The sequence below is a fragment of the Pundamilia nyererei genome, unplaced genomic scaffold (genome assembly GCF_000239375.1).
Source record: "Pundamilia nyererei isolate P.nyererei 1_Seehausen unplaced genomic scaffold, PunNye1.0 scaffold00012, whole genome shotgun sequence".
NCBI classification, from domain to species: Eukaryota; Metazoa; Chordata; class Actinopteri; order Cichliformes; family Cichlidae; genus Pundamilia; species Pundamilia nyererei.
The window spans coordinates 6621850-6634135 of NW_005187413.1; the positions used below are offsets into that span (position 1 = coordinate 6621850).

The following is a 12286-nucleotide window of genomic DNA, read 5'->3' on the forward strand; positions in this document are numbered from 1 at the left end:
GTTTTTATGGGTTATGTTATGTTAGACGTTATCGCCATGCCTGGTTGACCGCTCGTCGTTACTCTCGCTCAGGAAGTTGCCAGTCGGACTGTTTTTCGCGACGAACCGTCGTTTCTTGTTCGCGTATTATGTAGGCTTCTTTCTATTGTGTTTACCTAGGGACTCTACACAGCGGAATTGTTAATGGATACGGCTAAGATTTCCACCCTACGTTCTGACATGGACTGGAGAACCTCTTAGATATTAGTCTGCTGCCCATAGATGCAAATATGAATAAAGGGTGGCTAGAGCTCGAGAGCGATCCGGGTGAGCAATTTCGACGGACCGCGTAGCTAGCTAACGTTAGCTCCCACATGAAGCCAGAGGCACAATTTAGCTTTTCAATGAACTAATACGAGTTTAAAACCTTTGCAAGTAGGATGCCAATAGGCTTTGTGCAAGATGGTCATGTCAGTAAAGACGGGCGAAACATTGAATATAGAGAGGGAGGATAGCAGTGAAAGTGGCATGCGTTGTCTGTTTTTATTTTTCGTTATTGAACCTTAAATGCTTTATAATTGCAGGACTGTTCACTCTGCTGGTGGAAGATTTCGGTGAGTAGCTGTGCTGGTTTGCAGTGAATACCAGTAGATCTGTGGAGTCCTCCTAAAACAAATCATGCTATTTCCTTGTGTTTCTATTTCGTAGGTGTCAAGGGGGTACAGGTGGAGGAAATCTATGATCTCCAAAGCAAATGTCAGAGGTCTGTGATTTTGGGGGATCATTCGGGGCAAATCTGGGTTTAGCACTCAAACTGTCTAAATGGATTCATGTATTTTATATTTATATTTTTCAGCCCAGTCTATGGCTTTATCTTCCTCTTCAAGTGGATTGAGGAGCGTAGATCCAGGAGGAAAGTTAATACACTGGTGGATGAAACGTCAGTCATTGATGAGGAAATTGTAAATGATATGTTTTTTGCTCATCAGGTGAGTGCTTTTCTCGTAGTAGTATTATGACAACATTTAAAGCTGTTAGGCTTGTTTTAAATTCCGTATGAGGTGTCAAGCTATAAAGTTTGCCCACTCTCTAACTAGACTAGTTCTTTCTCACAGGTGAGCAAAATTAATGTATATTGTGTGTGTGTGTGTGTGTGTGTGTGTGTGTGTGTGTGTGTGTAACTAAAAATTATTTAATTTTTGTCATTTAATTTTTATTCATTTAAGTTACAAAAACCAGGACAAATAGCATACATTTCCGTAAACTTGTAAAAATGAACTTTTTTTGTGCAGTTGACTAAAATAATTATTTTTGTAAATGCTAATTAAAGCTGGATATAACTTAGTGCTCGAACAAAGTTTGGGTCATAAATTGCATTATTTGCATTTTTTATATAATAGATAATATGTAGATGTACACTGATCAGGCATAACATTATGACCACTGAGAGATCATGCGAACAATGATTATTTTTTCATTATGGCACCTGTTAGTTTGTGGGATTTATTAGGGAGCAGGTGAACATTTTGTCCCCATTGTTGATTTGTTAGAATCAGGAAAATAGGCAAGCACAAGGATTTGAGTGAGTTTTACAGGAACCAAATTGTGATCGCTAGATGACTGGGTCAGGGCATCTCCAAAACAAAGCCTGCATAGCCGCAGAATAGTCAGGGTAGCCATGCTTACTCTTTCCCATCACTGAAAGTGCCAACAATGGACATAAGAGCATCAGAACTAGACCACAGAGCAATGGAGGAAGGGAGCTTTGTCCAACCATGTTTTCTTTTACATAATGTGGATGTCTGGATAGGGAGAAGTCAAACCAGCAGACGCAGTGTAATGTGTTAAGCAATGTTCTGCTGGGAAACCTTTGGTCCTGCCATTCATGTGGATGTTTCGTTGACATGTACCACTAACCTTGGTTTGAGGCCATCTCTGTGCCAGATAGCACAGCACACTTTCAGGGGGTCAGGGAGCCAACGCTATACTAGCCAGAGAGTCATAATGTTAGGCCTGCTCGCTGTGTTTAGTATTTAATTTTAAAAAAGTTAACTAAAATATTTTCTGTATATTTTATATCTTTGTTCTTTTGATCAAATGCTGTTAATCAACTACAGATTTTATCATTTGTTAAAAAATGTAATTTTGTTAAGTACCCTGTAAATAACATGCTTACAAAACCACAGAACAGAAAAACTGAACTTCAAAACTGGATTCAATCATAAGTGACCCAAAACAAAAGAAGCCCTTTAACACATTTAGATTCCAGCCCTTTAAAATCCACATCTACACTTTCATATGTTACTATAAAGTAAAAAAAGAATAAGGTGGTCTAATTTTACATGTGTGCTTGTTGTCACTTTTATATCTAGCTGATACCGAATTCATGCGCCACCCATGCTTTGCTGAGTGTTCTTCTGAACTGCAGTGGAGTTGAGCTTGGCACCACCCTTAGTCGCATGAAAGCTTTTACAAAAGGCTTTAGTCCAGAAGTAAGTTGTCCCTCTCACTCACTGGCCCTTTCTATTCATTCAAAAAAAAAGAAATCATATAAGTAGCTTACTGTGGTTACTGTGGGGGATGTATTAATTAAGGTAACCTAAACATGCTTTTTACGTTTCTGTCAACAGTGAACTGCTTCTTCCGTATCGTCATGTGTAACTCTCAATTATGTATATTTCAGAGCAAAGGTTATGCAATAGGAAATGCCCCAGAGCTTGCCAGAGCACATAACAGCCATGCCAGGTTGGTTTCAGTCAGTGATTCCTTTTCAAATCTTCTGTGATTGGTCTGCCACACTGTGGGAGATGTCAAGCTTTGTGCATTCGTCAGTTTCTCAAGCTCTCTTTCCGTGTTTCTATGGAGACCGGAGCCTAGGCACTTGCCAGAAAAACAGAACGGGATCAGTGCAGTGCGGACCATGGAAGCCTTCCACTTTGTTAGCTATGTGCCCATCAAAGACCGCCTCTTTGAGCTTGATGGGCTCAAGGCTTATCCCATTGACCACGGTGAGACTCGGGAGACTTTTTTTCTTTCATTATTCTATTTTTTATTTATTTTTTTAATCCATTAAAGAGTCTGAATTCAGGGATAACTTCATTGGTTGTTTGAGAGTATGCTAAATACAAACACTGACCAAGAGTTCTTGGCGTCTTAAATAAAGCAGTGCCTTTTCTGAAGTAATCATGCAAACAAAACAAATTGACTCTCCTTTAATTTCTCCGTATGGAAGTTTTTTGTTTTTTTTTAAACTGAACTGAACCATGCTGTTGTTGAGCACTCACTTTATGGAAATTGCTGTTTAAATGAACTATAACCCACCACAATATTTCAGGACCCTGGGGTGAGGAGGAGGAATGGACTGATAAGGCACGGCGTGTTATTATGGAGAGGATTGGACTGGCCACTGCTGGGTGAGTCCTAAATCAGTTAGCTTCAAGTAGCTGTGCTTTAGCTTTACAGTCATCCTTAAGGCTTCATTATTATGCTGCTGCACTGCTTTTTTTTTTTTTTTCAGCGAACCATACCATGATATCCGCTTTAACCTGATGGCAGTGGTGCCTGACCGCAGAATGAAGTACGAGTCCAAGCTGGAAATATTAAAACGAAATCGACAGACTGTGCTGGAGGGTCTACAGAAGGTCAGGAATTGAGTTTGATTGCAGGCCAATTACAATCCCCAAAGTCCAATTAACTGAGAGCATATTAGCCTTCAAGTTTGTTTTTTTTTATTGTCCAAGGGAAAATTTTAAAAGAAATGCATGGGGCTAAAATGTTTAATTTTAATTTTACAGCATCGGTGTACAGTAAACTATAGCTGCCTTATACCGTAAGGTACTGTGCAATACTACAGATTGAGACCCAAAAATCTGGTTACCCTCCCACTGTAATGGGAGGAAGATCTCCAAAAGAAGAGCCCGCATAAAATAAATGTATGGACTTTTTTTGTTTCTGTTTTTTCTTTCGAGAATGCAATTAAAATATGTTGTCGCACCAATCAGATGATCCGGCTCACCCAGCCCGAGCTTGTCCATGACAAGAAGCAGCAAGGCTCTTCCTCTCCAGATGAAAGCAGCGTCACAGTCAAGAAAGAAGCAGATGCAGACCCAGTTACATCCCAAGGAGGTGAACACGCATCTTCAGGTAAAGCGGTCGACTCTCTTTCTGCTATTTCATTCTAATTTATTCCTTTAAAATGTGTAGTCGGCTCAAACTTTAAACCGAAGCATAAATATACAACAGACGACTCAGGGGTTCAGTCCAAGGACACCACTAGCTCGTCAGGAAACACTAAGGTCATGGGCAAACCACCAGTCCCCACCGGAGGAGGTTCCCAGCAAGTCACTAGTTCCAATCCCATTGTTCAACGTCTGCCCGCCTTTCTGGACAACCACAACTATGCCAAGTCTCCAATGCAGGTAAGAAGTGGGTCAGAGAAGTGTTTAGCTAATTAGCATTTTCGTTTTTTAGCACAGAAAAGAGGAAGACCACAGAGAAGGTTCACGTAGAGACCGAGGATGTGTAGAGGGTTGGTGTGACAGAGGAGGATGCTTTGGATAGGGTGAGATGGAGGCAGATGATCTGCTGGTGGGAAATCTAAAGGGAGCAGCTGAAAGGAGAAGAAGACGGAATGAACAGCCATCATCTATGTGGCCATTTTAGATATTTTTATTGTAATGTATGACTGTTTTGGGTTTTTGTTTTTTTTGTTTTTTTGTCCGGCCACTGATTTAAGCCTCAGAGACGTTGAGTTTATTCAAATATGTGACAAAAAACAAGCAAACAATGAGATCACAGTGACACACAGTTTACACACTTTGCCGTTATAAGGTAAAGGATAACTTGGATTTTTTTTTTTTAATGTTTATTGTCCTTTTCCCTTGAAATGTGAATTATGTAGCAGTTTATGTGGATGCTTATATAAATGGTTCCAATTTAGCTGTTTCATGCAGTAGAGTCAAGAGTTAGGTGGCGAATATTACGGAAACTATATTATGCCAAATTATGTAAAGCTTTCTCTCTTTTCTTGCTTCTCTGCATCCTGCACTCTCTAAAGTGTCGTGTGTCCGGCACACTGGGCCTTATTTAAAAAGCTGCTGCTATTTAAAAACATGCTAGCTCTGCACTTAAACTTTTAACTCACTTTACAGATTTTATTTTAGGGCCTTTACATTTCCTTTAAAAACATTCTTAGAAAAAGGAAAAAAAAGGGGGGAGCGGGGCTAATTTTGTGGCACTTTATTAAACACTCTGGTTGACAGGAGGAGGAAGATCTTGCGGCTGGTGTCGGACGCTCTCGGATGCCAGGCCCTCCTCAACCCCCTTACTCAGATGATGAAGATGACTATGATGAGGAGGAGGAAGAGATGACTGGCTCTGCAGGGACATCCAGCAGGCAAGTATTGGAGATTTGTTTCTGGCGGATGATTTTGTTTTATTTTTCCTGTTGTGATCCGACCTGAAGCTAAAGCTCTTTTAATCTGTGTTTGTAAATGTCACTCTTTCTTTTTAGGTTTAGGCGGAAGGCAAGCCTACGCTCGAGGACGGGACGGGTTGCGACTGGAATGGAGAGCCAGATTGCCCTCAGTGTTTTGGCTGAGAAACTAAAAAAGGAGGCTCAAAGAAAAGATGCCCTGAATACACCTCTGTCTGTCCGCACTGAGGGTCGCACCGGGGGCATTTGCATCACATCTGCTTCACAACCTTCCCCCACACCCAGCAACGAGAGCACTGATACAGCCTCTGAGATTGGCAGCGCCTTTAACTCCCCCTTGCGCTCTCCGGCTCGCTCCCAGGCTGCCACACGCCCATCCAGTCCGGTCGCTTCCCATCTGTCTCGCGTGCTGTTTGGAGAAGATGAGATGCTGAGGCTCGACTCCAGACATAACCGTGCTGTACGGGAGCTCGGCCCCTCTGTCAGTGTGGCCCTGCTACATCTACAGGAGGATGGAACCATCTATGCTCTCCCTCCATCTGGTGAGTAGACAGGGTCATTAATGACTTTACATTAGGTAGTTTAAAAGCCTCTGTTCAGGTAATCCTTTCAGTTCAAGTATGTAAATAATTTTAGACATGAAGTAAACACATGTGTCACCTGTACAGCAGATTCGGCTGCTGATGGCACAAAGAGGCCCAGCACTCCTGAGAAGTTGAAAGACAAAGAGCAGGCAGACGGAAAGGAAGGCATGAAAGGAGGAGATGAGGGAGCGTCTGCAGAGGTGAAGAAGGAAGAAGGGAGCACAGATAGAGCTGAGGTGAAACCAGGCAAGGAAAAGCTCAACACCGTGGAAACTCCTGCAGACAGCAAGCCTCTTGGGGATAAGTATTCACCCAAAGTAAGTCCATAAAATCACCAGGATTTATTCCACTGTGTACACTGTTACTCATGTTTATCAACCCCCGCAACTTATCTTTATGTCACAGTACTTTTCTTTTTGCTTGTGCTGACAATTAATGAGCCGTTGCCAGTCACGTATGTTAGAACACACAAAGTGTCTTATTTTTCTGTCTTTTGCAGGAGCTGCTTGCACTGCTCAAGTGTGTAGAGGCTGACATTGCCAATTATGAGGTGCATCTAAAGGAAGAGGTGGAAAAGAGGAAGAAATACAAAGTAGGTTTTTGTTTTCAGTTCTGTGACAAGTCTCAGACTGCCCCTTTGTTTATATGTTGCTTCAAATAAGCCAAAAAGAGCTTGTGCTTTTTCTTTTCATTTTTTAAGCCACTTAACACTGACCTATGAATCATTCAAGCATAAAAAGGCATCTAACTCAAAGGATGATCCAGTGTTGTGTGTAAACATAGCAAACAACTTTTCTTTACTAGCAGCCTGTCACAAAAACACATCATTAATTCAAATTTCTTTGGGTGAATCTATGAAAAATGCTAAAGACGAAGGTTAAACAGTTAGTGTCTGTAGTCATCTGTAGCTAAAAGTAGTGTGTAGCATATCTAAAAGTACCTTTTAGCTTTTCATCCACCATGTATTACCATCTGGAAAGCTTCTAATTGACAAGAGCTTCAGTTTTTTTTTTTTTATTTTTTTTTTTTTTTAACATGACATTACAAGAAAACTGCCTAAGAGTTCAGGCCGTGTTGAAAAATTTAAGTGGTCATAGCAAATATTGACTTTCAACAGACTGTTTTTACCGTATATACTGTATTTCCATGCATTCTGCACATGCTTCAGTAAAACACTGCACTGCTTTACCATTTTCTTAGCAAAATCTAATACAAATCAGGGGTGGTTGAAGACTTTTTCACAGAAATTTAACATCATTTATTTGACTCATTTTTAAAAACATACAATTATAATCAAATCTCTCTCTCTTTTTACCTCCATGTGTTCAGATCGATGATCAAAGAAGAACCCACAATTATGATGAGTTTATCTGCACCTTTATATCAATGCTGGCCCAAGAAGGTAAAGCTGATCGCCATATTCCATCACAGTTTATCTTGCATTCCTTTTCCCTTCCTGTCTAAACCAGCCTTTAGGAACTCTTGAGATTTCATTTATGTTCCATAAATTCTCAGTGGTCACTAGTACTGTGTACAAGTAAAATCCTACCACATTTATGAATGTCTTCATATAAAGTGTCAGTCATTTTTCTGTATTTACTAAGAATAAGAATCTTAGGAATGAGAGAACAAAATGAGAAGCACTCAGTTGTGTGCCCATTCAATCAGAAGTACACATTTTTCTACACAAACAAACAAAACACAAGCGCCGTGTTGGTATTTTTGTAACTTTTGCTGGTATTCCTGTGCAGGCATGTTGGCTAGCCTTGTGGAGCAGAACATATCTGTGCGTCGTCGGCAGGGAGTGAGCATTGGCCGCTTGCACAAACAGAGGAAGCCCGATAGAAGGAAACGTTCCCGACCTTATAAAGCCAAACGCCAGTAAACACGAACAATCATAACTTCTGAGAGCAGCAAGCAATCACCATGGGATTGGGGGCGGGGCTTCACTCCTGAAACATTCTCCTGAAGGCAGGTTATTGCTGCGTTTTTGTTAATTTCTTTTATCATATTTGTACATGCTATTTTAGACTTAATGTAACATTTTCCACCTGTGCCATTGCTATATGCAGCCTCTGAGAAAAAAAAAAAAGGGCATGTCCCAAGTGAAGCTGGATGCTTTTTTTTTTTGTTTTAATTCTCTACAGTTTTGTGTGGTCAGTACAATAAATGGGTTTCTTCTGTATTTCTATAAAATTCTATATATCACTAAACTTTTGTAACAACAAGTCAGCATTTCCTCAGTTGTATCCCTCTTTGACGTTTTCACAGTGCCAATGAAGTATTTAAAGTATTGAATGTTTGGACAATAAAGCCTATGTTTTAGTCATTCTCAGCACTTCAGCATATCCAGTGTAGCAACTTCACTATATAACATAAAAAATAGACTTGTAATCATTGTAATATATATGGACAGTTAAGACCTCAATGGCACAGTCACTCACAGAGTGATTCATCACGTTTTTCTCTTCACTGGAATGTCTTTTTCAATCGAAGGTCTCTGGATATATATGTACAGTTTGTCCTGCAAATAATAAAAATTTAAAAAAGGAAATTAAGTTATTGTCATTTTAGCAAAGATTAAAGTGTCTCTTTGGAGGCGTATCTGTTTATTGGCTTGCCTATATACTGAGGTGAGTTCTTTGTGCTCACCAATTCATACTACAGTAAAGAAAGGTGTTAAAGTGGTAGTAATTATCAGACAAAGGTAAATGTACTGTAGTGGCAGCCGATGCACACTAGGGAGAGCAATCATTCAGGGATGAGCGGGACCTTGCAGATCTGTCTCTGGACCAGTGGTTCTCAAACCTTTTGTGGTGTGACCCACTTCAAAATCTGACAAATGGCTCAGGTCCAACACATTTTTTTTTTCAAACATAAAAAAATGAATGAAAATAATCCAGGTTGAATTACAGTGAAATAAAGGTCGGCACAATGGCATCATTTTTCATGTGGTCACCCACACCCCACCCGCAGTAGCTATATCCCCACCATTATTCTACACTGTGCTTTAAATACAGCTATTCAGAATAGAACTTTTGATTTACTGCAGTCAGACTATGTTGTGGCACAGTGTCTGAGATGTAAATTTCTATTCATATAAATATTTAATGTCAGCCTTGTTGCATCAGTATTTTGTCTTTGCTCAAACAAGCTCAGTGTTCTTCCACAGTTTTTTGTTGCACTTCAAAGCTACATTTTCTATTTTACCCCATATGAAATGAAATACATTCGTTTTTCATGATCGCAGTCAGTGAGCAGTCTTTGATCTATAAAACATGAGCTACACCCATAAGTAAAACTGTCAGTCTTAACATGACAGGTATTTTATGTTAGTTTGTGTTTCGTTTTGTTTTTCAGCTGCTGTCTGGCTTTACCTTAGGACATGTTTGAGCCTCTTTGTGATAAACACTGGCTCCATGGCAGAGCAGAGAAGCAAGCACACAGTAACCTATGTGGGAGTGGGTTTTAAAGAAAAAAAACACCCCTCGGCCACACATTTTGAGTGCAGCAGATGTTTGAGTTAAGTAAATCCATGCTGCGGTGTGTTATGTCACTGATGATTTGCTACAGAGACATAGACTTAGAACTGCAACCAGCTTCTTCACAGTAAACACAAAACATGATAGACATTATATGAATAGATGTCCTTCTGTTGTCATAGTCATGTTTACCGTTAACAGAAAATTATAATTAACAGACGATTCGTATGGAAGTATGCTTTTTGGGGGTTGGTTTTTATAAAATTACACTCACCTCTACTGGATCTGTAGTAAAACTCATTTTTTAAGTGTTATTCATGCATTTTTATATCTTAGATGAAGCACAGTTTTACATTTACTAAAATAAATGTAGGACTTTTCATATTTATTCATGTCACTGGGGACTCCAAAAAGTCCTCAGTGACAACAAACAGAAAGCAGCAAGACAGCAGAAGAGCTTATAAATACATAAGAGTTGTTTGACTGGGCTACATTCTCTAATCTGCCTCTTCCTTCTATGCTCCCTCTTGTCTCTTTTTAAATGCAAGGAGGGCCAGTGGATGGAGATGCACTAACATGCAGGAGTGACTGCAGCACTACCATAGTGCAGAACAGGAAGGCTATGATTGCAGTACACTGTGTGACATCATTCTTTGCTGATGGTGCTATTACCCTATTATCTCTTAACACAGAGATGGAGGTGCACTCTGGCCCTGGTTTTTACTCCTTTGGGTGCAACAATGAATTATTTTAATGATCTTTTCATTTTCCTTTTTGTGTCCAACAAACCACAATCCCAAACATCACAAAAGACCAAGATAACAAACAAGTTCACATGTTATAAGCTCCAGGGAACAGTTGGCCTTTTTGCTTAAATGACTTGAAAGATTAGCCCGAAATGCTTGGTGATTAATTGTCTGCTGGATGACAATAATTGCTTTAGCTCTAGAGAAATGTAATTAAATTGCAAGTATAACCAAATCACTTGTGGCCGACTATGGACTTCCTGAAGATCTGTGCAACTATTTTTAGAGGTTTAACTGTGTTTCATTTGATTTCAGGTACAAGTGCTTGATTCCATATCATTTTATTCTTTTTGCTGAATAAAAAAGATGGATTACATTAACAGGATTTTTTTTTACTTTATGTCTTGCAAGAAAGCTAATTCGATTGTATTTTATTTATATAGTGCCAAATCGCAACAACAGTTGCCTCAAAGTGCTTAATTTTGTAAAGTAAAGACAGTAATGCAGAGAAACCCCAACTATCAGACCTAACTAAAAGCAAGCGCCATGTCAATAGTGTGAAAGAAAAACTAACTTTTAACCGGAAGAAACCTCTGACAGAACCAGGCTCAGAGAGGGGCAGCCCACTACCATGATGGGCTGGGGGTGAGGAGAGGAAGACAGGACAAAAGACAGGCTGTGGAAGACATAGATTAATAATGATTAAATGTAGAGTGGTCTATAAACACACAGTGAGTAAAAAAAGATAAGTGAAGAAGAAACGCTCAGTGCATCATGGGAAGCCCCCAGTAGTCTAGCCCTATTGCAGCATAATTAAGGTAGTACTGAAAGTTTTAAAGCTAATATTAAAAGAGAGGTTGTCTGTCTTACAAATCTCCTGTTAAGATTGCAAATATAATATTATTGGATTATTTCTAGCCACACCATTGGCTGGAAACTGCTTTGACACAATGTTTTGAAGTCTTTCAGTATTATTTTATTTTCTCTGACTTTCAGCAGGCTCACAAAAGCGAAACTGCAAAAACGTAGTCAGGCATCTCAAGCACACACTTCGCTTTGTTTGGTGTCTCCATCATTTAGGTTACTAAACAAACGGTCCATAAAGGAAACGACGTGCTCTGAATCAGGGATGCCTCACTGCTCTCCAGTCATGCGCCCTGGAGGTCTCGGGCCAGGGGAATTTGCGCCGTGGTGTCTCGAGGCTCGCTTGAGATAAGTGACCAGCGTGCACGCGCACGTACGAGCCACACAAGTCACCACCCATTGCGTCAGCGCGCTCCCTCACCCTCTCCGTCAGCGCGCGTGCTCCGTGCGGGATGCTGAATTGTAGGTGATGATGGCGGAAGGGGAGCACCGCTGAGTTTCATCTGAGTTTTCACCACAGCTGTAGAACCATCTACAACATCGTTTCTGTCCATCGAGACCTATCCCGAGGCGATGGGGAACGAGGCCAGCATGGAAGGGGAGGGACAGGCGGGACAGCCCGGCCCCGCCGTCCCTGCAGCAGGGGCTCCGGCTTCCATTTCAGCACCACCGGACTCTGGACAGCTCATCAAGCCCAGCAATGGAGCGCCAGCCGGAGGAAGTGGGGCTGGACCCGGGCCGGGGATTAACAGGTAGCAGCAATAGCTAGGACGCTTCTTCGCCAAAGTGTGGAGAGGAATCAGGGAGGCTACACGGCAACGTGGTGTGTAGCGTACATTAGTAGCCTAACGATGTGCAGCGTAGATATAGGATCAACCGACTGCGTGTAGATAGACTTGAATGGGTGCTAAATTATTTATTTCAATATCACTGTCAACACAATTTACCACCACCCCCCTTTCAGACCAATTTATGCTTTTTATTTGTAATTTTTTTGGCAGCACCGCCCTGTCAATAAGGAAATTAATATGCAACGGTCTCGATGTGCAATCAATAAAACGTAAATATGCTCTCAGACGTCTGAAGTAGGAATTTACGCCCGTTTTCACGGTGTCTGTCCCGAGGCACCAGCAAGTATCATGAATGAAAGAGCGACGTAGTGAGGCAGTGTTAAGTATCTATATATATATATATATA

At 40.7% G+C, this 12286-nt stretch overlaps 2 protein-coding genes across 3 annotated transcripts in view; both read left to right on the plus strand.

The window, feature by feature from the left end:
- Window positions 1-95: 95 nt before the first annotated feature.
- bap1 (BRCA1 associated deubiquitinase 1) lies at window positions 96-8551 on the plus strand. Of its 2 annotated transcripts, none has more exons than XM_013908597.1 (17): window positions 96-306; window positions 564-593; window positions 688-742; window positions 836-968; window positions 2352-2471; window positions 2663-2724; window positions 2845-2987; window positions 3314-3392; window positions 3497-3620; window positions 3981-4122; window positions 4222-4397; window positions 5241-5374; window positions 5492-5955; window positions 6082-6314; window positions 6497-6589; window positions 7327-7399; window positions 7749-8551. In XM_013908597.1, exons 1-17 carry the CDS (start codon window positions 270-272, stop codon window positions 7880-7882), a joined length of 2232 nt encoding a protein of 743 aa, XP_013764051.1. In that variant the 5' UTR covers window positions 96-269; the 3' UTR covers window positions 7883-8551. The 2 variants fall into 2 exon arrangements, with proteins under 2 accessions (XP_013764051.1, XP_013764052.1); XM_013908598.1 differs by having other exon boundaries at window positions 6085-6314.
- Window positions 8552-11517: 2966 nt separating this feature from the next.
- bsnb (bassoon (presynaptic cytomatrix protein) b) overlaps window positions 11518-12286 on the plus strand; it is a 75070-nt gene continuing 74301 nt past the window's right edge. The window contains exon 1 of the mRNA XM_005724723.1: window positions 11518-11841. Within this exon, the coding sequence (XP_005724780.1) occupies window positions 11663-11841 (179 nt within the window). The 5' untranslated portion in view covers window positions 11518-11662. The remainder of the gene's footprint in view (window positions 11842-12286) is intronic.